General features: G+C 42.1%; 1 protein-coding gene across 1 annotated transcript; it reads right to left on the bottom strand.

Annotated features, from left to right (window-relative positions):
* Positions 1 to 1,880: 1,880 nt before the first annotated feature.
* LOC124863593 (integrin alpha-IIb-like) lies at positions 1,881 to 21,309 on the bottom strand. Its single transcript, XM_047358045.1, has 31 exons — positions 21,157 to 21,309; positions 18,781 to 18,908; positions 18,389 to 18,489; positions 18,121 to 18,286; positions 17,998 to 18,047; positions 17,411 to 17,456; positions 16,833 to 16,952; positions 16,225 to 16,269; positions 16,066 to 16,109; positions 15,887 to 15,952; positions 15,756 to 15,808; positions 15,566 to 15,638; positions 14,336 to 14,471; positions 14,076 to 14,261; positions 13,957 to 14,002; positions 11,769 to 11,870; positions 10,577 to 10,632; positions 10,342 to 10,493; positions 10,020 to 10,133; positions 9,867 to 9,934; positions 7,279 to 7,414; positions 7,098 to 7,190; positions 6,397 to 6,476; positions 6,236 to 6,316; positions 6,055 to 6,160; positions 5,472 to 5,627; positions 5,165 to 5,242; positions 3,165 to 3,284; positions 2,957 to 3,058; positions 2,664 to 2,786; positions 1,881 to 2,175 (listed from the first exon to the last, which is right to left on the bottom strand). The coding sequence occupies exons 1-31, from the start codon at positions 21,297 to 21,299 to the stop codon at positions 2,071 to 2,073; spliced, it is 3,075 nt and encodes a 1,024-aa protein (XP_047214001.1). The 5' UTR covers positions 21,300 to 21,309; the 3' UTR covers positions 1,881 to 2,070.
* Positions 21,310 to 26,143: the final 4,834 nt, after the last annotated feature.

The following is a 26,143-nucleotide window of genomic DNA, read 5'->3' as shown; positions in this document are numbered from 1 at the left end:
TTCACTTTCATGTTCATCAAACCAATCTTTCACCAGTCTTGCTGTGTGTATTGGTGCATTGTCATCCTGATACACGGCACGGCCTTCATGATACAATGTTTGAACCATTGGATGCACATGGTCCTCAAGAATGGTTCGGTAGTCCTTGGCAGTGACGCGCCCATCTAGCACAAGTATTGGGCCAAGGGAATGCCATGATATGGCAGCCCAAACCATCACTGATCCACCCCCATGCTTCACTCTGGGCATGCAACAGTCTGGGTGGTACGCTTCTTTGGGGCTTCTCCACACTATAACTCTCCTGGATGTGGGGAAAACAGTAAAGGTGGACTCATCAGAGAACAATACATGTTTCACATTGTCCACAGCCCAAGATTTGCGCTCCTTGCACCATTGAAACCGACGTTTGGCATTGGCATGAGTGACCAAAGGTTTGGCTATAGCAGCCCGGCCGTGTATATTGACCCTGTGGAGCTCCTGACGGACAGTTCTGGTGGAAACAGGAGAGTTGGGGTGCACATTTAATTCTGCCGTGATTTGGGCAGCCGTGGTTTTATGTTTTGTGGATACAATCCGGGTTAGCACCCGAACATCCCTTTCAGACAGCTTCCTCTTGCGTCCAAAGTTAATCCTGTTGGATGTGGTTCATCCTTCTTGGTGGTATGCTGACATTACCCTGGATACCGTGGCTCTTGATACATCACAAAGATTTGCTGTCTTGGTCACAGATGCGCCAGCAAGACGTGCACCAACAATTTGTCCTCTTTTGAACTCTGGTATGTCACCCATAATGTTGTGTGCATTTCAATATTTTGAGCAAAACTGTGCTCTTACCCTGCTAATTGAACCTTCACACTCTGCTCTTACTGGTGCAATGTGCAACCAATGAAGACTGGCTACCAGGCTGGTCCAATTTAGCCATGAAACCTCCCACACTAAAATGACAGATGTTTCAGTTTCATTGTCCAACCCCTGTAGTTCGTCTGCACATCATATTGATATAACACAGACTACAGAGAAACTATCTTCAACACTTCCATCTAGTGATTAAAACCAGTAAATACAGCTTCTACATTAAATAGAACTGACAACCACATCAAATTCATTCAATTAATTTAAGATTTATTCATTTATATGCATCACAGAATGAAAATCTACACTGCATTAATAGGAGCAGTATCAGGGTCTTCATGCATGCAGAGTGTTTGATGAAAGAAAGAAATTATAAGGTTATAAGAAGGTTAAAAATAGTAAAACGCAGTAAAAATAGTATAACCATTGTTCACTCAAACACATCATAGATGGATTGTGGGTTGTATCCTACAGAGACACGGAAGGAGAATAAGTGAATTTAAGCTGCATGTGGTTTTAATGTTGTTTATGTTTTAGGACCCTGAAACAGCCTGTTGCACTGATCCATGACTGTTCAGTCTGTGCATTTAAGATGTTTGTGACTGTTTATTGGTGGCCAGATCAGAACGAGATGTAAAATGTAATATTCCAGCCGTTATATTGTGGTTTTCACAGTGTTGACTAAAGAAGAGAGCGACAAAGAGTGAAATTAAAACTTCAAAAGACACCTGTATGATGTCTGGCCATCATTTTATTGCACCTGTGCAGCTACAGTGAGGGAAAGTGGTCATTATGTCCTCCAGCAGCCTAAGCCTATAGCAGCATAACTACAGAGATAGCTCAGGATAAACTAAGCCACTCTAACTATAAGCTTTATCAAAAAGGAAAGTTTTAAGCCTAGCCTTAAAAGTAGACAGGGTGTCTGCCTCACGGACTAAAACTGGGAGCTGGTTCCACAGGAGAGGAGCCTGATAACTAAAGGATCTGCCTCCCATTCTACTTCTAGAGACTCTAGGAACCATCAGTAAACCTGCAGTCTGAGAACAAAGTGCTCTGTTAGGAACATATGGACCAATCAGATCTCTGATGTATGATGGAGCTAGATCATTAAGGGCTTTATATGTGAGAAGAATTATTTGATGTGAGCTGAATATTTACAGCAGCAGTGAAACATGAGTAAGATATTAACAGCTGATTGTAGCTTCAGGTGAAGATGTGTTATTCAGTCATGTGACTCTCCTCAGCCAGTTGATGCTGTCCATTATCTTCACCATCATCATCATCATCATCAGTGGGGGGTCTGGTGCGCCTAAAGAAGCCCAGCTATAAACACAGACATATAGATGGAGGTTTATTCCATGTGAGTGAGAAGGAGGCCTTAATAAAAAGAGTGGATGGAGGTTGGTGTGAGCTACTGATGGGTTTCAACTGAACTCTGAAAACTTGAAGCAAGCTTTAAGAAAACAGAAAGCCTCCGAACACACCATCAAGATTTTTCCTGGACGGTGTGTTCTCAGGTTACAGGTTCTGATGAAGTTAAAGGTTCTCAGACTAATAGTCTGAGAACCTTTAACTTCATCATGCTGTGCACCAAACTCCACCAGATACCTTCTGATTAAACGAGATGTTTAAGGCGACAGCACCAGAAGTTACTGATGATCTGCTACTGAGAAAACAAAGCCCTGCCTGATTCAACCAGAACCCATCAATTAAACCCAGAAACAGAACAGCATATATAAACTGATTGATTGATTGATTGATTGATTGATTGATTGATTGATTGATTGATTGATTGATTGATTGATTGATACCTTCCAGAAGATGAAGCAGAGCAGACAGAGGAGGAGGAGTCCAGAGATGACTGATAGGATGATGTAGCTAATAGGAACGGGCTTCTCTCCATGAGGCGGACGCCACACCACACTGAACTGAGTCTGTACACACACACACACACACACACACACACACACACACACACACACACACACACACACACACACACACACACAGTTCTGGGTTCTGGTCGGTTATTATTTATTGATCTCACTCTGTGTCATTATGTGTGTGTGTGTGTATGTGGGCTTGGTGTGGGTGTGTTGATTACCTGTGTCTGTCCACTGCTGAGCAGCAGTGGTTGGACCTTTGATGTTGCGCTGGTGACATCATAAGAGGCGGAGGAAACAATGTCATAGTTCAGGTAAGGTGTCTGCATAAGAAAATACACGATGACATCAGCATCCCACCAGTCTCTGTGTATAGGGCGGGGGGGGGGGGGGGGGGGGGGGGGGGGGGTTGTATGTGTACACACAAACCTGCATGAGCGTGTCCATCGAAAGACGGGCTGAGACTTTTATCACGGCACTAAAGCCCCGCCCCAAATCCATGACATCACACTCAAACCTGACACACCTCGTCTCTCTGCTGCTGCAGTTCTGAAACACAGACACAAACAAACAAATACAGGTCCTTCTCAAAATATTAGCATATTATAATAAAGTTAATTATTTTCCATAATGTCATGATGAAAATTTAACATTCATATATTTTAGATTCATTGCACACTAACTGAAATATTTCAGGTCTTTTATTGTCTTAATACGGATGATTTTGGCATACAGCTCATGAAAACCCAAAATTCCTATCTCACAAAATTAGCATATTTCACCCAACCAATAAAAGAAAAGTGTTTTTAATACAAAAAACGTCAACCTTCAAATAATCATGTACAGTTATGCACTCAATACTTGGTCGGGAATCCTTTTGCAGAAATGACTGCTTCAATGCGGCGTGGCATGGAGGCAATCAGCCTGTGGCACTGCTGAGGTCTTATGGAGGCCCAGGATGCTTCGATAGCGGCCTTTAGCTCATCCAGAGTGTTGGGTCTTGAGTCTCTCAACGTTCTCTTCACAATATCCCACAGATTCTCTATGGGGTTCAGGTCAGGAGAGTTGGCAGGCCAATTGAGCACAGTGATACCATGGTCAGTAAACCATTTACCAGTGGTTTTGGCAGTGTGAGCAGGTGCCAGGTCGTGCTGAAAAATGAAATCTTCATCTCCATAAAGCTTTTCAGCAGATGGAAGCATGAAGTGCTCCAAAATCTCCTGATAGCTAGCTGCATTGACCCTGCCCTTGATAAAACACAGTGGACCAACACCAGCAGCTGACACGGCACCCCAGACCATCACTGACTGTGGGTACTTGACACTGGACTTCTGGCATTTTGGCATTTCCTTCTCCCCAGTCTTCCTCCAGACTCTGGCACCTTGATTTCCGAATGACATGCAGAATTTGCTTTCATCCGAAAAAAGTACTTTGGACCACTGAGCAACAGTCCAGTGCTGCTTCTCTGTAGCCCAGGTCAGGCGCTTCTGCAGCTGTTTCTGGTTCAAAAGTGGCTTGACCTGGGGAATGCGGCACCTGTAGCCCATTTCCTGCACACGCCTGTGCACGGTGGTTCTGGATGTTTCTACTCCAGACTCAGTCCACTGCTTCCGCAGGTCCCCCAAGGTCTGGAATCGGCCCTTTTCCACAATCTTCCTCAGGGTCCGGTCACCTCTTCTCGTTGTGCAGCGTTTTCTGCCACACGTTTTCCTTCCCGCAGACTTCCCACTGAGGTGCCTTGATACAGCACTCTGGGAACAGCCTATTCGTTCAGAAATGTCTTTCTGTGTCTTACCCTCTTGCTTGAGGGTGTCAATAGTGGCCTTCTGGACAGCAGTCAGGTCGGCAGTCTTACCCATGATTGGGGTTTTGAGTGATAAACCAGGCTGGGAGTTTTAAAGGCCTCAGGAATCTTTTGCAGGTGTTTAGAGTTAACTCGTTGATTCAGATGATTAGGTTCATAGCTCGTTTAGAGACCCTTTTAATGATATGCTAATTTTGTGAGATAGGAATTTTGGGTTTTCATGAGCTGTATGCCAAAATCCTCCGTATTAAGACAATAAAAGACCTGAAATATTTCAGTTAGTGTGCAATGAATCTAAAATATATGAATGTTAAATTTTCATCATGACATTATGGAAAATAATGAACTTTATCACAATATGCTAATATTTTGAGAAGGACCTGTATAAAGAGGACAATGACTAACAATTGATATTCAGCTCACAGGTGTAACCTAGCTCAGTTTAACATCCAAGAAACACACACCTGTAAGATTCTGAACAAACTGAAGGTGTCTTTAGGTGTGCAAAGAAACCACTCATCACAGATTTTAGAACTACTATAGTTATAAAATATAAAATAGTTATAACTATTTGTAACTATGACTCTGTAACAGAGCGGCCGTAGAAGAACAAAACAGTTTTTACCACATGGACAGTTTGTCTGAAGGAGTTTGTCTCCTCCTGCTGGATTGACTGAGAAACTGTAGTGAAGTTACCTAGCAGCTGGAGACAAGTCAGAGACAGGTGAGGTACAAACAGGTGAGAGTCAGACAGGTAAACTAGAAAGAAACATAACATACCCATAACGTACAGACATGAGGTGTAAACAGGTGAGACACAGACAGGTGAACGACAGATAAAAGCACTACAGACAGCGGAAAGACAGACATGTTATGTACATACAAATGATGTACAAGTTACATTACTAAAATGTAACACATAGTTTCTGTACCTCTAAAGGCACCACCTCTGATGTGTTCAGGGTGTGACAACTCAGTGATTCTTCTGAGGGGGTGGAGATGACATTGAGCAGGAAGTGATGTCGCCAAGTAGAAGGAAAGTCCACAGTCAGTCGGGCATTGACAGAACTGGGACCCTGATTCTTGATCTACAAACCGACAGAATCAATGTCATCAATAACATCAGTGTCAGTGGTTTCAACTGACAGCATGATGAGCAGGACGTAACTTCCCCAGCAGGTGACTGGGTGAACTGCACCTGTAGATCTACAAAAACCTGGACTTCCTGTCAACAGCAGCAGACTAGCAGAGCCCCTGCAGCCCTCAGAGATCTACAGCTCTGCCTCATGTGGTGGTCCAGCCTGTTGCAACGCCTCCACAGATCAAACGAACATCTAACTGTGGGTCCTCAGCAATATATGGCAGAAGTGTCTCCTTGACCAGGCTTGATTCCCTTGACAGGTAGCTGACCTTTCAGCTAGTGAGCTGGGCCCAATGTTGTTCTTGTTCTTGCCAAGCCTAAACTGATCTTTATTTGTATTATCCTTAGTTATCAGGTGTTGTTGGAAACCTCACCTCATACACGTGCTCGACCAGTGGGCCAACTTCCTCCAGTCTCTGAGGGTTCACTCCAGGCTGCCAGTCTAGGTCAGGCAATAGGACTTCTGAAGGGACAGAGCCTCTGCAGAGGCAAAGATGTCTTAATACATTTAGTCTGTAAATTCAGTCCTAAATCTAGAAAAATGCTGGATTATACCCTCTGATCTCCAGCGTGGCCTCCGCCTTCACCCGAACCTTCACTATCACCTGGTTACTGCTGGAGTTCACGGAGTTCTTACTGAGGTACAGGAAGGTGAACAGAGAGTAAGACAGAGGGAAATCAGATTTTACCAGGAAACAAAGGATACCTGTTTGTACCTCCGAACTCTGAGGCTAAAAGTGATGTGACTCTCCACCTCCTCCAGGTGGCCGACACTAAACAAGAGCCCGGTCTGCACCTGCAGACAGATAAGGAGACAACACAGGATGATGCATTAACCTCTTATCATCATCGTCATCGTCATCATCTCATGAACCGACCACTTTAGTCAAATTACATTTATTTATGCAACACAAATTCACAAAGAATAGAATTTCGAGGCACTTCACACACAGATCTAATTAGAATTATCCTTGTAAGACAAGGAATGTATTCTTGTAACACGTTGTAACCAATAATATGTTGTTTTATTTATCCAGTATTTTAACATCGGACTTGCTTTGACCTCAATCCCCCTGGACTGAACACTAGTATGAACTGAGTAGTGTTCACAGCAGGGGTTGGCAACTCCAGACCTCCATGGCTACGCATGTTTTAGATGTTTTCCTGCGTAACAACACCTGACTGCATCATTAACAGGTTCCTGCAGAACTTGGGGACAGGTTAATCAGAACATTTAAGGATTTAAATCAGGTGATGGAGCTAAGACACGTTAAAAATTTGCAACCTTCCAACGTTAAAGATGGAAGTGAACCACCACCTAGTTTTCGTTGTAATGTACATGTGCAATGACCAATAAAGATGATTATAATTTAGAAGTTCATAGGAATTTAACCACACAAAATGGAGAATCACTCACTTTCTGTTTTTGTTTCATGGGGTTTCCAAGGTCACAGGTGACAACAACCGTCTGGTTTTCTTTCCTCTGAACACACACCAGCCGGTTTACACCCTGCAAATTAAAAGCAATAGCACACATGCAGTGTCCTGAGTGGCTGTTTAAACTGTCCACTTTAAATCAATTTGTGTGGCCATGTTACCTGACTGCTCTGGAAGTGTGTGTGTTCAGGGATTCGGACCACCAGTTCGGTCTCATAAGCACCCTCGCCATCGTTCATAGCCGATACTGACAACAACACGGACTGATCGTCTCCGACCAACACGCTGTCTGATACACTAACACATATCAACATACATCATCACAGACCATGAGAGACGGCCAAAAACAATATATCAGTACATCAGTCTTTCAACCATTGAGTAGAGAATGGTAGTTTCTGCCCATGAAGGGGTTGGGACAGGGATGAAATCTGGGATGCATTTATATGGAGATGACAAAGTCATTTCTGCAACAGTTTTTTCTCTAAATGTATTTTTCAGAAAGCTCTATCCTTAAAATATCCTGTTGTCATAAGAGACAAATATATGGCTTTCAGATATCTGAGTTACTAAATAACTGGCTTTTATAAAACTGTAATTTCCATGAAGGCATTTGATTTGGAATTAAAAACAAAAGGAATAAAAAAAACTTATAATATTCTTGTTTGCATCTTTGGAAATAGTTTTCACAATTAAGTCTGGAATAAAACTGTGTAAATGTGCTCTCTATCTAGACTATGGTGATAGTTTTAAATGAAGAACTGAAGAGAATACAGTTTATCTTCTGCAGAGATGTTGTTGGCCTCTCCAGCCCTTCATTATATGATAGTAGCAGTCACTATAACAGGTTAATTAACTATGAAATGTTCCAGGAGGCTCGCTGAGCTTACACTGCAACCCAGCAAGCTGCTTATATCACAAAAAGAAAAATTTTACAGTCATTTACAGAGATATTCAGTTCAGGACTGAGCTGATCTGAAATTTGCTGTGGTTGTTTTCATTTTTCAACTGAGTTGAACGCAGTGCTTATGGATCATAAGGTTCATTCATCAAAGTTTCATTTACCTGCAATGTCATCAAGAAGTGTTTAAATAAATTATGAACCTCGCTGTGAAATTATTGGATCTTTTAAGGCTGTATTCACACTTGCTACTTTTAGTCTGCTTTAAACGGACCAGAGTTTGTTTCCCTCCTTGGTCCGGATCTTTTGTGCAGGTGTGAATACACTCAAGCGAACCCTGTTCGGACCAAACAATCGGACCGAGACCCACTTTTTGAGGTGGTCTCGGTCCACTTCCAAACGGACTTTTATGCGGTTTGCTTATGGTCTGAATACAAAATGGCCCCGATCCGAACCAACTACAAAAAGCGTACGTCTCTTTGGACATAAGGGTGTATTCACACCAGGAACGTCCTTTGGTCCGCTTGTTTGGTCCGGACCAAAAGCAAACTTTATTTGTTTCATTTGGTGCGGTTTGTTTTCACATTGTACTTTTTGCAAGTGAACTATTACTTGTAAACAAAGCCACGCAGGTGACGTTCATGGCTCCCATTGGACAGAAATGACGGGGGCGGGACAGAACAGAGACCTGGAAATGTAGGAAAACATCTGTAGACGTGCTGCGTTCAGCTCCTCTGTTCTGCATATTTATGCCGTTATTACAGCTGCAATATTATTGTGAGGCTGAAGAGCAGCTCATTCAACACAGACTTTGAGACGTTTCATTTATAATGTTGGAACCCCGTCAGAGAACGCGTGCTGAACACCGACGTTCTCTACGTGCAACAAGCCAGTAGCGTTGCTAAGCAACACACTGCTTATCAGGTAGGATTACCTTACAACACACACCTTTGCTAGCGGCTACGGTGGCTTTTTATGTCCAAAGAGACGTACGCTTTTTGTAGTTGGTTCGGATCGGGGCCAGTTTGTATTCAGACCATAAGCGAACTGCACCAGAGTTCGTTTGGAAGCAGACCGAGACCACCTCAAAAAGTGGGTATCAGTCCGGTTGTTTGGTCCGGACCAGGGTTCGCTAGAGTGTATTCACAGCTGCACAAAAGGTCCAGACCAAGGAGGGAAACGAACTCTGGTCCGTTTAAAGCGGACTAAAAGTGGCAAGTGTGAATACACTCTAAAAAGCCACCGTAGCCGGTAGCAAAGGTGTGTGTTGTAAGGTAATCATACCTGATAAGCTGTGTGTTGCTTAGCAACACTACTGGCTTGTTGTGGGACAAGGCACGTAGAGAACGTCGGCGTTCAGCACGCATTTTCCAACGGGGATCCAACATTATAAATGAAACGTCTCAAAGTCTGTGTTGAATGAGCTGCTCTTCACTCTCACAATAATATTGCAGCTGTAATAACAGCATAAATATGCAGAACAGAGGAGCTGCACGCAGCACATCTAAAGATGTTTTCCTCCATTTCCGGGTCTGCGCTCTGTCCCGCCCCCGTCATTTCTGTCCAATGGGAACAAGGATCGTCACCCACGTGGCTTTTTTTACAAGTAATAGTTCACTTGCAAAAAGTACAATGTGAAAACAAACCACACCAAATGAAAAAGATAAAGTTCGCTTTTGGTCCGGACCAAACAAGCGGACCAAAGGACTTTCCTGGTGTGAATACACCCTTAGTTACTTTCTTGACCATAGATCAGTGGTTCTGTATCTCAGAACCAGTCTTCATCAATTAGAACTATAAATGCAGAAGTTCTGAAGGAAGGACAATGATGGCATCATGTTTACTCACGGTTTAGCGCTCAGCTTCAGGTCAGGAATGCAAACGTTATCGTCCCCACAGTCCAGAATCAGCCTGCTCTATAACACAGACACTCAGTCTTTATTTTCATATGTACTGAGACTCTGATCTTGGGTTCAGTTCCCTGACAGTAGGCTGGCTCACCTGGACTGTTGTGTGAGTCTGTCCATGCAGCAGAGCATTTTGGGTAGAGTTCAGGAGGCTGATCTCAGCAGTGATGAAGATCAAACTCAGTTTATCCCGAACCTCCTCCTCAGACTGAACACACACAAAAAAACAGCGGTGTAAAGTCTCTATACCATCACTATTAGAAGACCTCCACCCTACAAACTGATTGATGAACTTTCTTAATGACATTTGATGTCTCCGTGACGTGATGATTCAAACAGACAGCTTTAGGTCTCCTCAAAATTAGCGACACCTGCAGCAGATTAGATGTGCTCACATAATTAGCTTTATCACTCACCCTCAGGTATGCTGTGTGATTGGTACAGGCCCAGCCCACCTGCCTCTCAACAACCAGCTCCATTGACTCCTGTGGCTGATTGGTCGACAGCAACAGAGTTCTTCGTGCCATTGGCTGCTTCATTGTGTCGAGCTGTAGCTCCACCCTGAGACCTGCCACAGCCAATCAGCAGACAGACAAAAAATTGAGATCACCAATATTAAGATATTTTGAAGTACCTTGAGGACACATTTACCTGTCTGCTGAGGGATTTTGTGACCAGAGACATAGACGCACATTCGAACAGCAAAACTGAGGAGATATATATAGAACAGAAATGCAGATACATCAGTTACTTGTTTTCTGCATAGAAATAATGCTCTAATGTTCAACAATATGCTGATGACCTAATACTTTACATTGAAGCTCATTCTAACATCTTTAACACCCAAAAAATCTCTGAACAAAGAGCATTTTAAACAGTCACATTTTTATATGGGAATATATCACCCGTGTCCCTACTGCAGGGGAGTTGAGTTTAATGTTTCCCTGTTTCAGTTACAGCTTTATCAGCACTGGTTAGAGTTTGAAAATGTCTCTTTTTTAAGAACACACTGATTGTACGAGGTATGGGAACATAAAGAGAGACCGAGCTATAAAAAAAAAAACACCTCCACCAAAATTCAGAACATCTGAGAGAGGTTCAGTTATCATCTAACCACTGGTAGAACTGGTGTTAAAAGTAATAGAACAGGTTCTCAGATGATTCTTAAGGTGGTTTCAGGGTCTCTTAAACCACCAGTATGAAATTTACTGGCTCAGGTACAGAGAACATTGGGTAGAAATCTCTGAACTAGGTAAGCCCCCCCCCATATGTATGCTGAGAGACCTTCAGTCAGCAGTCATAGGGAACATTTTTAACCGCCTGAGCTGGTAGACATAAACAAGGTTCTAATACTGTCAATTTAAATCATGTCTAAACTGGAACCAGAACCAAGCAATAAAACGTGTTTTAAAAGCCTCGATTACAAGCAATCAGAGCCTTTGTCCTAAAATATCTTAATAATATAATAAAAATTATATTTATTTACAAGTGATAAAAATCTTTCTCTGTGATTTCATTGTTATTGACCCAACAAGTTGTTTCCTTAGAAAGATTTCTTTTCCAATTTCGCTTTATGTAGAAATTAAAACACTGGACTGTAATGTACTAACATGTTACTGTGGTTTAGAACTGGCTTGGATTGAACTAAGCTGTCATGGTTTAAACTTAACTGAGCTGGATAACCCATGTTCCCCTTTTCCCTCAACCCTGACCAGGAACAGCAAGGTATAGAAAGATAGACTGATGGACAGCTGGACCATGTTTAGCTTTTAATGAGTAAAATATTGTAGTTCTTGGTTTAAGAAGTCAAGTTAATGAAACGTTTGAAGAGTAGTTTAGTTACCATGAAACAGGTATGTTTCTGTGATGACACAGTTTAACATCTGGATTCAGGAAGTCCGGCAGCAGTGAGACAGAAACTCTGGACTGGATCACAGCCTGAGACCTACACAGACAAACCCAAGGTTTTCTGGAGTTACGTCTTTAAACTGAAGGCAGTTTTCCTGTAAAAACAACCATCTTATTCCTTAACAACATAAATCCTTCAAACTGCATGGTGAAGTAGCTGGTAGCACTCCGTTGCCTTGCAGCAAGAAGGTCCTGGTGCCTTATGCCTTGTTCTCTCAGAGTACTCCAGCTTCCTTCCATAGTCCAAAAACTTGACTGTTGGGTTAACGGGTTCTTTAAATTTCCCTTAGGTATGAATGTGGGCGTAGATGGTTGTTGGTTTTGTGTCTCTGTGTTGCCTTCTGATGGACTGGAGACCTATCCAGGGTGTACCTGCGCCTCGCACTAGCACCTTGCAAGGATCAATGGGTGTAGATAATAAATGCAATCCTTTAAAAAACTATCACCAGTACCAAGGAAATTATATTGGTTTGTATCAGGAAGAGTGTTTAATGTTCCAGCAACAGATGAGGATGATCTTTATTACATATTCAAAGAAGAGAGGTGAATCTATATATTTCATTGTAATAGGATTTATTTAGCAATCATTTAAATTAAATACGCATAATCAAATTATTGTAATATTAATTATAATGATTTAAAATACAAAGACATTAACTCAAAAATATACTTCTACAAAGAAAAAGGGGAAGGTTTTCTGGAAAAGAAATACATCTTTAAAAATATTATCTAAGTTGATTAAAGGTTTAACTTTTATCTAGTCTACAGCTCACTTAGGAGTTTAAAGAAAGGGTTCTGAGCTAATGTTAAGTGAGAGGAGAGCTTGGGGGAAGAACAAAAGGGACGGAGAAATTCAGTTTCCAAACCACTTGGATACATTAGGTTCTCACACCAGAACCAGGACAACAGAAAGGGCAGGAGAGTTCTTATTTTATAAGTCCACATTCAGTCTGTTGTCACTAACAGTACTAAGTGCAACTACGGTTCACGCACCTCCCACAGGGAAATATAGGCACAGCAGCTGTTGTTTGGCAAAAAAGGTCTCTAAGGCTTAGTTCACACTGCTGGCAAATGCAGCCCAAATACGACTTTTTTGCCCACATGCGACCCATATAAACTTTTTCATGGCAGTCAGAACAGCCAAGTTTCGATCTTTTAACCTCCAAAATAATTTGAATTGTGCCACCTGATATGTGGTACTGAATCGGATACACACTAATTTGATCCAATTTTCACGTCATTGTCCTGGTTCCGACTAGCATCCACACGGACTTCTCTAGCAGTCAGAATATTGTCAGCTCTAATCGCTAAACAACTTAATATTAACACAGAGACGCTGACATCCATTATTACGTCCATAAAGAGTGTGCTGCTGTGTGACATCTTGCCTTCTCCTTCTGGGCATGCGGGTCGCTTTGGGGTCATGAACTGTTCACACTGAAGTCTGATGGTAGTCGCATTTAATTAGTAGCTTGAACAACCACGTAAAAAAAGAGGTGGGTTGGTAAAACAGAAACACAACTTTCCAGGGACTTCAAAAAGCACTTAGGCGAAAGTAATTAAAGTATAAATGTTACAAAATATTTATCACAACGATTCTGAAGAATGAGATCAAGCTTCGGTTTGGAGTCAGTCAGGCTTCTTCCTGGTTCTTTTGTTCTGATTTTCTCTGCATCTACAAACCAACAGCCAGAGATATTGGGGAAGGAGACATCACTGGGGCCTTATCAGCCAATCAGAATTGGACTATTGACAATGTGTGACCCTGTCGAGTTACAATGTGTTTTACTTCCACATTCTTTTAACTAGAAACAGAAGAATGTAAACAAGCAACCATTGTGGATAAAAGTATCTCCTGGCTAGAGCTGTTTCACCTTCAAGGTTTCTAACCTAATTATTCTAATGAGTGGCAGTGCTCATTTCAGTGTTTAACACATTAATCGATATTCATATGTCATGTCATGTCTTGTTAACAATTAATGGATTATTTTAAAAATGTTTTCTGAATTTCTAAATTAACAAAACAAGACCATTCAATTGAGAACATCCTTACTCTGTGTTAGATGTGTCATTAGTTTAAAAACTGATAAAAAGCTGAAACTGTAGGTCATCTGGTGCCTCACCTGTAGAGAAAGGCTCGGTCTGCACCCCACGCCCCAACCAGCAGATCTACAAACACACAGACAGCAGCTGATTATTGATTAGTGTTTATCTTTCAATGAGCTGGAGTTCCTTAACATACCTGGGTATCCATTCCCATCAAGGTCCACACCTGACCTGAGAGAAAATCCAAATGCTGACCTCCTGGAAGGCAATGGGCTGTCAATCACCTGTGAGGGCATGGCTGATAGACCGTTGCTGTTGCCCAGATAAATAAACACCTGCCCTCCACCAATGTCACCTGACCATGGAGCTCCAACAGCGACATCTGCACACAGAGAGACAGTCTCTGACTAATAGCCTGCATTATTTCTGACACAGAGAGCCTGCATATCTAATTACCTTGGTAACCATCCATGTCCAGGTCACCCAGCACGATGAGGGCAGAGCCAAACCGACCATACAAAGACTGACCGATCAGTGATTGGTCGGGCTGTGAGGGAAAGGAGGCTTGTCTCTTCTGCAGGTATAAAAGCACCTGAACAAAGAAAGATTCAGAGTGATGATTGATCTTGAAGCAAGCCAAGAAATTAATTTAAAACATGTTTTTAAGTAGATTTTTATGAGTTTTTTGTCTGTCTGTCTGTATGAAAGATCCTGCTTCCTGTTTCTATAAAGTAAATATGACCACTCATCAATGACAGAATTTCTGCAGACCTCACTTCAGGTTTGTCTTGTTTTCTTTCTGTCTGTGCTCTAAGTTTAGTTTCAGTTACTGACTATCTTTATCCTCTATTTGGACCCACCACCTGTAAGGGGGAAAAGGGGGAACATGCTGATTCCCGGCAGCGTAACGAGGCTTTGGGAATATTGAACGTCCCCTCGTTGGTGAAAAAGAAGCAAGGTGGATGAGATTGACATATACCAGCTAGATATGGTTGGACTCACCTATACGCACAGCTTGGTTCTCTTGGAAAGAGCATACTGAGGATCTTAAATAGCTCCCCAGGGGCTGGAGAGCCAAAGGGGAACAATATTCTAGTTGTTCCATGCACCAGACTGAAGACCAAAGGGGACAGAGCCTTCCAGATCTGCAGCACCAAGGCTGTGGATCAGTCTCCCTCTTCAGCTACATGAATTGGGGCTTTATCTGCTCTAATATGAGCACTGCTGGTCTGTGGTGGTAAATGAAGAGCTGAGCCAAATGGCAAAAGCTCTTGATTTATTGATCTGCCTACATTCCAACCATACCAAAGGTCATGAGATTTGGATTGTGAATTAAAGAATGAGATCCTGGTTCATCTGCGGAAGCTCAGAGTAGAGCCATTTCTCCTACAATAGAAAGGAGTCTGTTGATGTGCTCGGGGCATGTAATCAAGACGCCTCCCAAATGCATGCTAGTGGAGGAAGGGGACCCTGGAGCAGACCAAGAACTCGCTGGAAAGACTTTATATACATAAACTAAGGATTTTTGTTCAAACCAGTCAATACAAATGAGGCTGAAGAATATCATCTATGAAGCAACATTTTTATAGGTAAAATTAGTTTATATTCAAACAGTAACAACCATGAAGATCTGAAGAATGGACTGAAACATCAGACTGGTGGAAAACATAAACCCAGTGTTCACACCTGTCCCCTCTCCTGCAGCTGCTCCATCACTCTGTCCATGAAGAGAGGAGCTCCAACCAGCACATCATCCAGACTGCACCAACCACAGGGGTAAACCAAGAACCACAGTCAGAGACACAACAGAAAATAGATCCAGCCTCTATCTCTCTAAGGGAAACAGGAAATCTGCTTAAAACAGATGTGTTCTCACCCATCACTGTTAATATCGGCTACGGCCACGCTGTGTCCAAAGTAGGACGCCACCTGCAGGAGACCGAGATGTCTCAGGTCCACATTCAGTTCATAAACATCTAAACAGAATGGAACACCTTGAGATTTCACCTGAACTCCCATGAAGGTGTGGTGAACTCTCAGGGAACTCCTCATCCTGCCATCATAGATCTTCACCTGGTAGAGCAGACCAACATTAGAGTCTCGCTGAGCCTCATCTGAGCTTCGCTTGTCACATCAGAATCACGGACTTTACTGCTGAACTCAGTCCAGCAAAAGCCAAAACTTACAGTTCCTGCTAAGTTCCTGTCATTAGGAACCCCGACCACATAATCTGATCCACACAAACACAAGAAAAGATTAGATTAGATTAGATTAGATTAGATTAGATTAGATTAGATTAGATTAGATTAGATTAGATTAGATTAGATTAGATTAGATTAGATTACCCGGTGTGGAGTCTCCAGTCAACAGACCACTGGCAACAGAGTAACCTGACAAACAGACATTGAAATCCACTTCCATTTAATCTAGAAATAACCATGATATGTGCTGCAGAGCAGAGTAGAAATGAAATACTTTTTAACTTTTCCTGTGTCACTTTACTGCATTATAAAGACAACTGAAGACGTTGTCGTCTGCATAAATGTTTGATAAATTCTTCATCTGCAGATTGTTCTTTGTGCTTTTTTACAGCTTGTCTAGAAAATTCTGCTCTAGTTTCTAAACGCTGGTCTTAGTTTTTTATTATTATATATTATATGACGTACAGTACATTTCAGTTTTTTATTTCTTGACACTTCTTGCCAAGTCCCAAGACTAAATGATCAAGTTCATTTCCACAATAAATCAAATTCAGACCAATACAATCATATAGAAAGTTTATCTGATCCTAAATGTAATGCCAGACAGTCTAATTAATAATATGGTTGAACGCTTAGCCAATGAAGGAGGTGTGCCTTCAGAATAAAAGCCCCTGTGTAAATGGAGCATCCATTCAGAATAAAAGCCCCTTTTTCAATGGTTTTCAGCATAGTGTGTGCTCTGTTTCTCTTACCACGGTAAAGGTCGTAACCTCCCTGTTCATCTGACTGGTGGATTCCGGTCACATACTGAATGGGTTCATTGCTCCGTCCACTGTTGATGATGTCACTGACGCCCACTGTGATCACCTGACCTGAAATCAGTGGCAATGCCGTAAATACAGAGCTGGTCCCTCAGGGGACCTGACCGGTTCAAAGTGGGTGTCAGACCTTATAGGTCAAGAAGTTGCCCAGAACTGGAATCAATCCATTTAAAGATGTCAGACTGACTGAAATCTTATGAAAATTAGTTTCCCAGCTAGATTTCTCCAACCTGATTATCTCCTTCATGCTCAGTCACGTCCAGCCAATTCCTGTGACTCTGCATAGGAAATCAACTATTTAAAATAACTGGTACAGAATGCTAAACTGGTTCATATTGGTCTTTTTTATGTCAGACTGGTGGATTAATTGTAGATATGTAATTGTACTCAAACAGTCACAAAACCATTCCCAAATTAAACAAAATAAACCAGTGGCTCCATAGTGGCTCACCAGGGGGAGCCTTTAACTGGTGTAGTTACAGTCAGTAAAAAGCAGGGGTCTCTCTCACCCTGGAAGTAGAAGCTTCCTGGAGCTCCAAGCACCAGCCGACCGTCCTGCAACACAGATGGCTGAGGTTAGTATCATCCAGCCACAAACCATCCTGTTTAAAAGTCTAGATCCATCCTTTTGTTTCTTTATAGTTTCATTCAAAGGAGCCAGACTTTTCTGGTATCATTTATAGTTACTATATATAGTAGTATGTAGTTACTATTAGTTACTATTATTATTGATTATATCAATTATTGTATAATAATTATTATTATTAATTATCGTCTTACTAGTTACTATTATATAGTTACTCTGAGGTCCAATTCTATTATGGACAAGTGTAGGATAGAAACAAGAAACGTCTCAGGCCTAAAAAACGTCTTTCCAGGATAAGAACAGCATCTGAAATAAAGTCTTTGTAAACTTGTAACAAATCCAGCAAAGTCCAGATCTGGAACCTGATCCTTCAGCTGATCATCTACGGTGTGCAAAGTTTTCATCTGATGGAAACTAGAAAAGGGTTAGGGGTAATCTGGACTGAAACTGAGGAAAAGCAGCTAAATTCCAAAGAAAAGAGTCTCAGAGACTCTGACCACCCCACCTCACCTTGGTAATATCCGTGCTGAAGCCAACCTCACAGTAGCGGTGATCATTTCCTAAACAACAAAAGACAGAACTAAGTCTCTGAGATGGTTTACAGGTTTCCTTCCAGGTGTCCGTTTGCCTTACTGTTGTTCATCCGCTTGTAGTCATCCTCCATCAAGCTTCCTCTGCAGGGAGAGAAAGGTGTGGAGCTCCTGGTCATGTGGTCCAATAGGAGACAATTTCCTACAGGTGTTTTCCCTGACTCAGCCCCTCTCTGTTTAACGTTCCAATGAAATAGTGGTGCACACGCCTAGAGGTGAAGAAGCACACGGTGATTCATTTCTTTTCCTAACGTCCCAACCCTGAGTCCTGATGAGACGAAGGTGCCAGTCATGTTCTGGTGTGTTCTCACCAGCAGGTGTGTGCTGCTGACGGAGCGAACAGAAGCGCCAAACCACTGGCGACTCTTAAAGGAGTGAAAGCTGAGATCTGAGCTGCTGTGTTCTTCGTCACCTGTCACAGACAACTGGAGAGTGAGACAAGTGTGGCAGGTAGGTCTAATAACGACAAAGGTGAGATGGGGAGGCAGGTGTGGGATTGAAACAGGAGTTAGTGGGAGACAGGGTGTGAAACTGAAAAAGACGTGACAGTTAGACACAGGTACAAATGAGATAAATGGAAGAGTGAGACAGGTGAGGTTATAAAATCAGGTGCAAAAGTAGGATAGGTAATTTGTGGAAATCCACTGGTCCAGACAATCAGAATTTTCTTCAGACATTCTGAGCTGGCGAAGAAGAAGCTCACCTGTCAGGTCAAAGTCGATAATGTCACAAGCTCCTCCAGGTGACCAGGTACACAGAAACACAGCCCCTCCTTCTGTCACTCCTGGCTGGCTGGTGTTGGCTTTGGGAGCTCCGATGACAATGAAGAACCTTAAGAACCAAAAGGTCTGAGTTCCTTCCAACCTACTCTAGCTTTGGCAGGGAAATTGTCTGACCTTTTTGTGTGCACCAAAGCCTTGCACACCTGAATCTTGTCTATTCGTCTCATTCACCAACCAAACTCAAAGAGTTATAGTTAAACCAAGCAAATATCATAAATGAGATGGTATTCAGGGTCTAGGGGAATTTCTGCCTATGTTTATGTAAAATATCGCCAGATGTAAGTACGTCTTAAAGACCAGGGCCCTCATATGTACAAACCCTGCATGGATTTCTAACTAAAACAAGCTTTACCTTTATATCTAGAAATGCATTGAAGCATATTTGTAGAATTGAGAGCACAAGGGGCTTTTGTTAAAATGCTGTTTATAGACATTAGCTCAGCATTCAACACAGTCATCCCACAGCAGCTTAAACACAAATTGGACCAGCTGGTGTTCAACACCTCCCTGCAATAGACTGCTGGACTTTTTGACGAGGAAACTTAGGCAGTCCAGGTCAGCAGCAACACCAGCACAATCATTCTAACCATGGGAACCCCCCAAGGATGTGTGCTGAGCCCTTACCTCTTCACATTAGTGACCTATGACTGCGCACCAATGCACAGATCCAACCTCAGCATTGAGTTCACAGACAACATGGCTGTGGTAGGTCACATCAGCAATAATGATGAGACAGACTACAGGAGTGAGGTGTCTGGCTGTCAGAAAACAGGCTGGTGGATCCTTTCTGAAACTCTAAGATCTTGTCATCTTCAGGGACCTCCAGAATCCTCTCCATCGCAAACTGCATCTTATAAGCCACTTTGTGCCCTTCTGCCCCCTGCACACACCACTTTGGAGGTTTACAGCTGCTAGATTTAAACTACTTCACCTTACCGTAATGTACCTTGCGTTATATAGAATAAATTGTACTGCATTCTGTATGTCCTGAATATATAGCAACCTGAAAATAAAGCTGACTTTGACCTACCAGACTCCTATATCATTGAACTTTTGCAGATGGTACATAGCAATTTACCCATTTCAGTTTGCTTATCAAGCAAGGAAAGGGATTGAAGATGCCACTGCTACATTGTTGAATCTTGTTGTTGGATGTCTTGAGGGCATGAATGCACATCTCTGTTTTATTGACTTTTCTTCTGAACTTTTTAAAAAGGCGGGGTGCAGCAGAGGTTTGTGCATATGCAGCTTCGGTGTTGGAGGCCCTGGGGGTTTTGTGACATCCAGACAGCTTGCAGTAACTACATTCTGCTTAAAGCTGGTGGTCATTTTAAAGAAGGAGAATAAAAGGAGAAAAAAGCTCTGCTGTTCTGCTGGCTTTACAAAAACAGGGCAATGATGTCACAGAAGGCAAAACTGACTCTCTCCCAGTGAGGTCCAGTGAGTCCATCATCTGAGCATAGAAAGAGGACCTACTCAAACATGCTAAGACATGGCTGTGGACCTAAACTGATGGGCCAGGAAAAGAGAGCATTTATCAAAAAAGTCACCAAAAGGCCAAAGCTAACTCTGGAGGAGCTGCAGAGCTCCACAGCTCAGATGGTAGAATTGGTAAACAGAAAAACTGTCAGTCAGTGTTTTGGACCTGTTTTCAGTGTGCTTCAAGACATCTATGAGACATATCAAACATATAGAAGGTACTCTGCCCAGATGGGATCAACATTTTTCTTTCTTGCCTACATGTAAAGCATGAGTGGATGAAAACTACGCCGTTAGATGAAACTGAACACAGGACACAACCTGTTAGAGCCTACAGAAGACTGTGTTGAAGGTTCACCTTCCAGCAGGACAACAACCCTAAACATACCGCCAGAGCTACATTGTACACCAAAGCATTACTTTTAACGCATTAGAATGGCCTAGTTAAAGTGCAGAACTAAATCCAATTGACAATCTGTGCTAAGACTTGAAAATGTATCTTTAGCTGTGTTCTCCATCCAATCTGATGAAGCTTGAGTTGTTTTACAAGAAGAATGGGCAGAAACTTCAGCTTGAAGCTGGTAGAGATACATTCTAAAAGACTTTCAGATGGTTCTACAAAGTTTTGATTCAGGAGGGCTTAATACAAACCCAGGACACATTTTAATAACTGTCTTTGTGCAAAATGTCTAATACCATGAATCATCTTCCTATGTGTTAGTCAGGTATTAAAATCCCAATAAAATGTTGTTGAAGATGTTGGAAGAATGTTTAGGTCAGTTAAATGTTCAGTGGATCGGGTCATGTGAAGAACTTACGTGTTGTTCAGAGAGTGAAAGTCAATGGAGAATCCAAACAAACTTCCTGTTGGTCCAGTGAACATCACAGGTTCTTCTAGCAGGTTCAGACACACAGTCACAGTGACACACAGCAACACACACACACACCTGAACACACACATTGCACCTGTCTGCCTGCCTGTCTGTCTGGAGACTGAAGCTGAGATGGTAAAACACGCTTATATAAGTCCTTTCTGTGTGTGTGTCCTGACAGATGACTGACAGCTGGCGTTGTGGGTTTAGCTGCTGTTTCCTGTTGATAGAAAATAAAACTAAAAGACTTCTTATCTGCTGAGGTTAGTGTCCAGTTGGTGGTGAGTTCAGGAACATCCTGGAAATGAAATGCTCTCTACTGATCTTTAATACTTTTCAGAGCCTGTTACCATGAGGACTCCCTTCACTCGTTAATCCTCTGTTCTGTTCTGTGTCGTTTTGTCAAACAGAAGCTTTAACCAGCAGGTTTCCAACAACAGATGTTTGAACTACTAAAAATATTTTCATCTAAACTGGTCAACCGATCACAACCAAACACTTTACACAGTTTTTTTTCAGCACTAGTGGCCTTTATTTTTGACAGTAGGTAGAAAGGAAGGGGGGTAGAGAAAGGGGGAGACATTCGGTAAATGTCACCGGGTCCGGGACTCAAACCCGGGACAGCTGCTTCGAGGACTGTAGCCTCTGTACATGGCGGCGGGCTTAACCCCTACAGTTTTTACCACACCGAAACATCCGTTTCTTGATCCTGTCATACTGTTACAATGCAAAAGGCTGAGGTACTGAACCTTGAACTTTGCCCTGAGTTTCCAAGCCTTGACCCTAAATCTGAGGTACCAAACCATAAACCAAAACCAAGTGTAACGCATAAAGACTAGGCAATTTGACTGGGCTACAAATGCAGCATCAGAAGAATGTTCTTTGAAAGAGCCTGAGGGGTAAAAACCAAGAAGCAGCAAACTCAGTTTTAGTTTTGGTGCATGTATTAAAGTGACTGGTGCAGATAACACAATAAACAAAATGGATTGAGTGACAAAGCTCAATTCAAAGTCCATCAATATAAGTCCATGATTCTAGCTCGCCATCTGTGAATCCAGGTGAAGAATCTTGTCCAAAAAAAAATAAAAACAGACCTTTTCAATGGAGTAAGGGTGACTTAACTTCATGCACCGCTGAATGGCTATTTACAGCACCATACCAATGGAGTTTGGAAGATAAATCGCCGCCAGTTCATGCCATCGAGTTTGTATAAAGTGCAGATTTTACAATCTGTTCAAGACACGCCAACAGAGCACGCCACAGCCACAGTGAAGACGGACCCGGAAGTTTCCTCTGACCTTTGACTTTAAGGAAGCTGAACAGAAACGGGTTGGGCCACGGAAAAGTTAGTCATCTGACTAAACACAGATTACACAAGGAATGTATGAAATAATAAACCAAGAAATGACATAGCTACCAGACCCCAAAACTACCATATGAAGCAACTCCTGAAACTACAACTGAGATATGCATCAAACAGTAAACCCAAAATAGAAGAACATACCAAACAATGAGTTACGTGTACCTTTAAACCCCTTCCAATCGAAATAGCATGTATCTGTACCTTAGGTCTGGTTTTCTCAGCTGCCTATTAATATTTATTTGTATAGCGCTTTTCAAAAAACCCCAAGACACTTTACAAGAGTCAAACAAAATCCTAAGATCAAAATACTTAAGTACATCAAACAACGTCATAAAAGCAAGACACTTAAGTACATCACACTAGACATTACCAAACACAGTATAAGAATAAGAGAGGACTACAGAAAATCACAGTTTTAAGATGTGATTTGAATGTGGATAGGTCTGTACAGTCATGGATGTGCTTAGGTAGAGACTTCCAGAGGTTTGGAGCAGCTATGGAAAAGGCTCTATCACCCCAGGACTGGTGCTTAGTTCTGATTGGTGGAGACAGGAGGTTGGTGTCAGAGGAGCGGAGGCTGTTTGAAAGAATGTGAAGGTGAAGCTGATTGGTGAGGTAGCAGGGGCATGGTTATGAAGAGCTTTGTAGGTAAGAAGGAGAACTTTGAAATTAATGCGTTGGGGGAAAGGGAGCCAATGGAGCTTCTGGACAACTGGGGTGATGTAGTCATGGGAGCAAGTGTGAGTGAGCAGGCGAGCAGCAGAGTTTTGTATGTATTGGACGGTGAACCATTGAGAACACTGTTGCAGTAATTGTATCTGGAGTTATGAAGGCATGAATGAGAATTTTAGCGGCGAAGAAGGGAAGTGATGGGCGGAGACGGGAAATATTTTTTTGATGGAAGAAGGCAATTCTTGTGATGTGATTGACGTGATGTTCCAAGGAGAGGTTACTGTTGAAAGTAACTCCAAGGTTGAGTGAGTGGAGGAAAACAAAATGGTGTTTTCAACGGTGAGACTGAAGTTATGGGAGGTTTTTGTAAGGGATTTGGAACCGATGATGATGATGATGTCTGATTTATCACAATTAAGTTTGAAGAAGTTTGAGTTCATCCATGATTTGATTTCAGCGATGCAAATGTTGAGGGTGGAGTGAGTTGCAGGGTTGATAGATATGGTGGAGTTGTAGAGCCGGACATCATTGGCATAGCAGTAGAAATGAAGATCATGGCGGCGGATTATGTAGCCGAGGGGAGGCATGTAGAGGAGTAGAGAACCAAGCACCGAACCCTGGGGGATGCCTTGTGACTGAAGAGCAGTGGAGAAGGTGCAGGTAATGATGCTGATGAATAGTTGTCTGCTTGTGAGATATCACTGGAACCAGGAGAGGGCAGTGCAGGTGATATTGCGGGAAAATTCTAGATGGGAGAGAAGAATGGTGTGGCTGATGGTATTGAAAGGCTGCAGTGAGGTTTAAGAGGAGTAGAATGCTGAGGTGGCCAGAATCTGTTGAAAGGAGAAGATCATTGGTCACAATGAGGAGGGCTGTTTCTGTGCTATGATGTGAATGGAAGGCAGACTGAAATGGTTCGTACCATGAAATAAGGAGATAACATGTAGGATTTAGGGTTTCTTTACACACCTGGACAAAATTGTTGGTACCCCTCGGTTAATGAAAGAAAAACCCATAAAGGTCACAGAAATAACTTGAATCTGACAAAGGTAATAATGAATAAAAAGTCTATGAAAATGAAGAAATAAAAGTTAGACATTGTTTTTCAAACATGCTTCAACAGAATTATTTTAAAAAATAAACTCATGAAACAGGCCTGGACGAAAATGATAGCACCCCTGAAAATAATGTGACCAAAGGACGTGTTGAATCAAGGTGTGTCCATTAATTAGCATCACAGGTGTCTACATTCTTGTAATCAGTCAGTGGGCCTATATATAGGGCTACAGGTAGTCACTGTGCTGTTTGGTGACATGGTTTGTACCACACTCAACATGGACCAGAGGAAGTGAAGGAAAGAGTCTCAGGAGATTAGAAAGAAAATTATAGACAAACATGTTAAAGGTAAAGGTTATAAGACCATCTCCAATCAGCTTCATGTTTCTGTGACTACAGTTGCACATATTATTCAGAAATTTAAGATCCATGGGACTGAAGCCAACCTCCCTGGACGTGGCCACAGGAGGAAAATTGATGACAAAACAAAGAGACGATAATACGAATGGTAACAAAAGACCCCAGAAAAATTTCTTAAGAGATTAAAGTTGAACTTCAAGCTCAAGGAACATCAGTGTCAGATTGCACCATCCGACGTTGTTTGAGGCAAAGTGGACTTAATGGGAGACGACCAAGGAGACCATTGTTGAAAACCAATCATAAAAAAGCCAGACTGGAATTTACCAAACTACATGTTGACAAGCCACAAAGCTTCTAGAAGAATGTCCTACGGACAGATGAGACAAACATTTAGCTTTTTGGCAAGGCACATCAGCTCTATGTTTGCAGATGGAAAAATGAAGCATATGAAGCATATATTCTGGGGCTGCTTTGCTGCATCTGGTACAGGGTGTCTTGAATCTGTTCAGGGTACAATGAAATCTCATGACTATCAAGGGATTCTAGAGAGAAATGTGCTGCCCAGTGTCAGAAAGCTTGGTCTCAGTCGCAGGTCATGGGTCTTTCAACAGGATAATGACCCAAACACACAGCTAAAAACACCCAAGAATGACTAAGAGGAAAACATTGGACTATTCTGAAGTGACCTTCTATGAGCCCTAACCTAAATCCTATTGAGCATCTTTGGAAGGAGCTGAAACATGCCGTCTGGAAAAGGCTCCCTTCAAACCTGAGACAGCTGGAGCAGTTTGCTCATGAGCAATGGGCCAGAATACCTGCTGAGAGGTGCAGAAGTCTGATTGACAGTTATAGGAATCGTTTGATTGCAGCGATGTCCTTAAAAGGTTGTACAACAAAATATTAAGTTAAGGTACCATCATTTATGTCCAGGCTTGTTTCATGAGTTTGTTTAGTAAAATAATTCTGTTGAAGTATGTTTGAAAAGCAATGCCTGACTTTCATTTGTTCATTTTCATAGAATTTTTATTCATTATTACCTTTGTCAGATTCAAGTTATTTCTGTGACCATTGTGGGTTTTTCTTTCATTAGCAGAGGGGTACCAACAATTTGGTCCACGTGTGTAGGTCTTCCTTCAGATTTCTTGAAACTTTATGTGCACTCCCTATGTGTCCATTCATTAGTCAGTGTCTCAATGTTCAGGTCTCCCTACAGCTCTGTCCTCTTCCATCAGTCTAATCACCATTCTCAGTATTTATACTCGCAGTGTAATCAACCATTGTGAGATCCTCCTGCTCCTTCTAGTTTTTGATGGAATTATCCTCCCTGTTTTTGCCTCTGCCTCCATGCAGGTGTTACCCTCTATTCTTCTCCCTGTTTTTGTTTCAATAACTGTGCCGTCATCCGGTTGGTTGGATTCAGTTTGCTGTTAGGACTCCATGGTGGAAGGAGTTTATAACTACAAGAACAACAAAAACTTGGTA

This window comes from Girardinichthys multiradiatus, chromosome X (assembly GCF_021462225.1).
Source record: "Girardinichthys multiradiatus isolate DD_20200921_A chromosome X, DD_fGirMul_XY1, whole genome shotgun sequence".
NCBI classification, from domain to species: domain Eukaryota; kingdom Metazoa; phylum Chordata; class Actinopteri; order Cyprinodontiformes; family Goodeidae; genus Girardinichthys; species Girardinichthys multiradiatus.
Note: the sequence above shows the minus strand (reverse complement) of the source record. Positions and strands in the feature narration are given on the sequence as shown.

Bases quoted from the DNA above. Each gene is read 5' to 3' on its own strand.
- LOC124863593 (XM_047358045.1), bottom strand. From the start codon at position 21,299: ATGTGTGTGTTCAGGTGTGTGTGTGTGTTGCTGTGTGTCACTGTGACT. The intron at 10,633-11,768 runs GTAACTAAACTA...ATATCTCCTCAG, and splicing joins AGAAACATACCTGTTTCATG to TTTTGCTGTTCGAATGTGCG. The intron at 6,317-6,396 runs GTACAAACAGGT...CCTGTACCTCAG, and splicing joins TTTAGCCTCAGAGTTCGGAG to TAAGAACTCCGTGAACTCCA.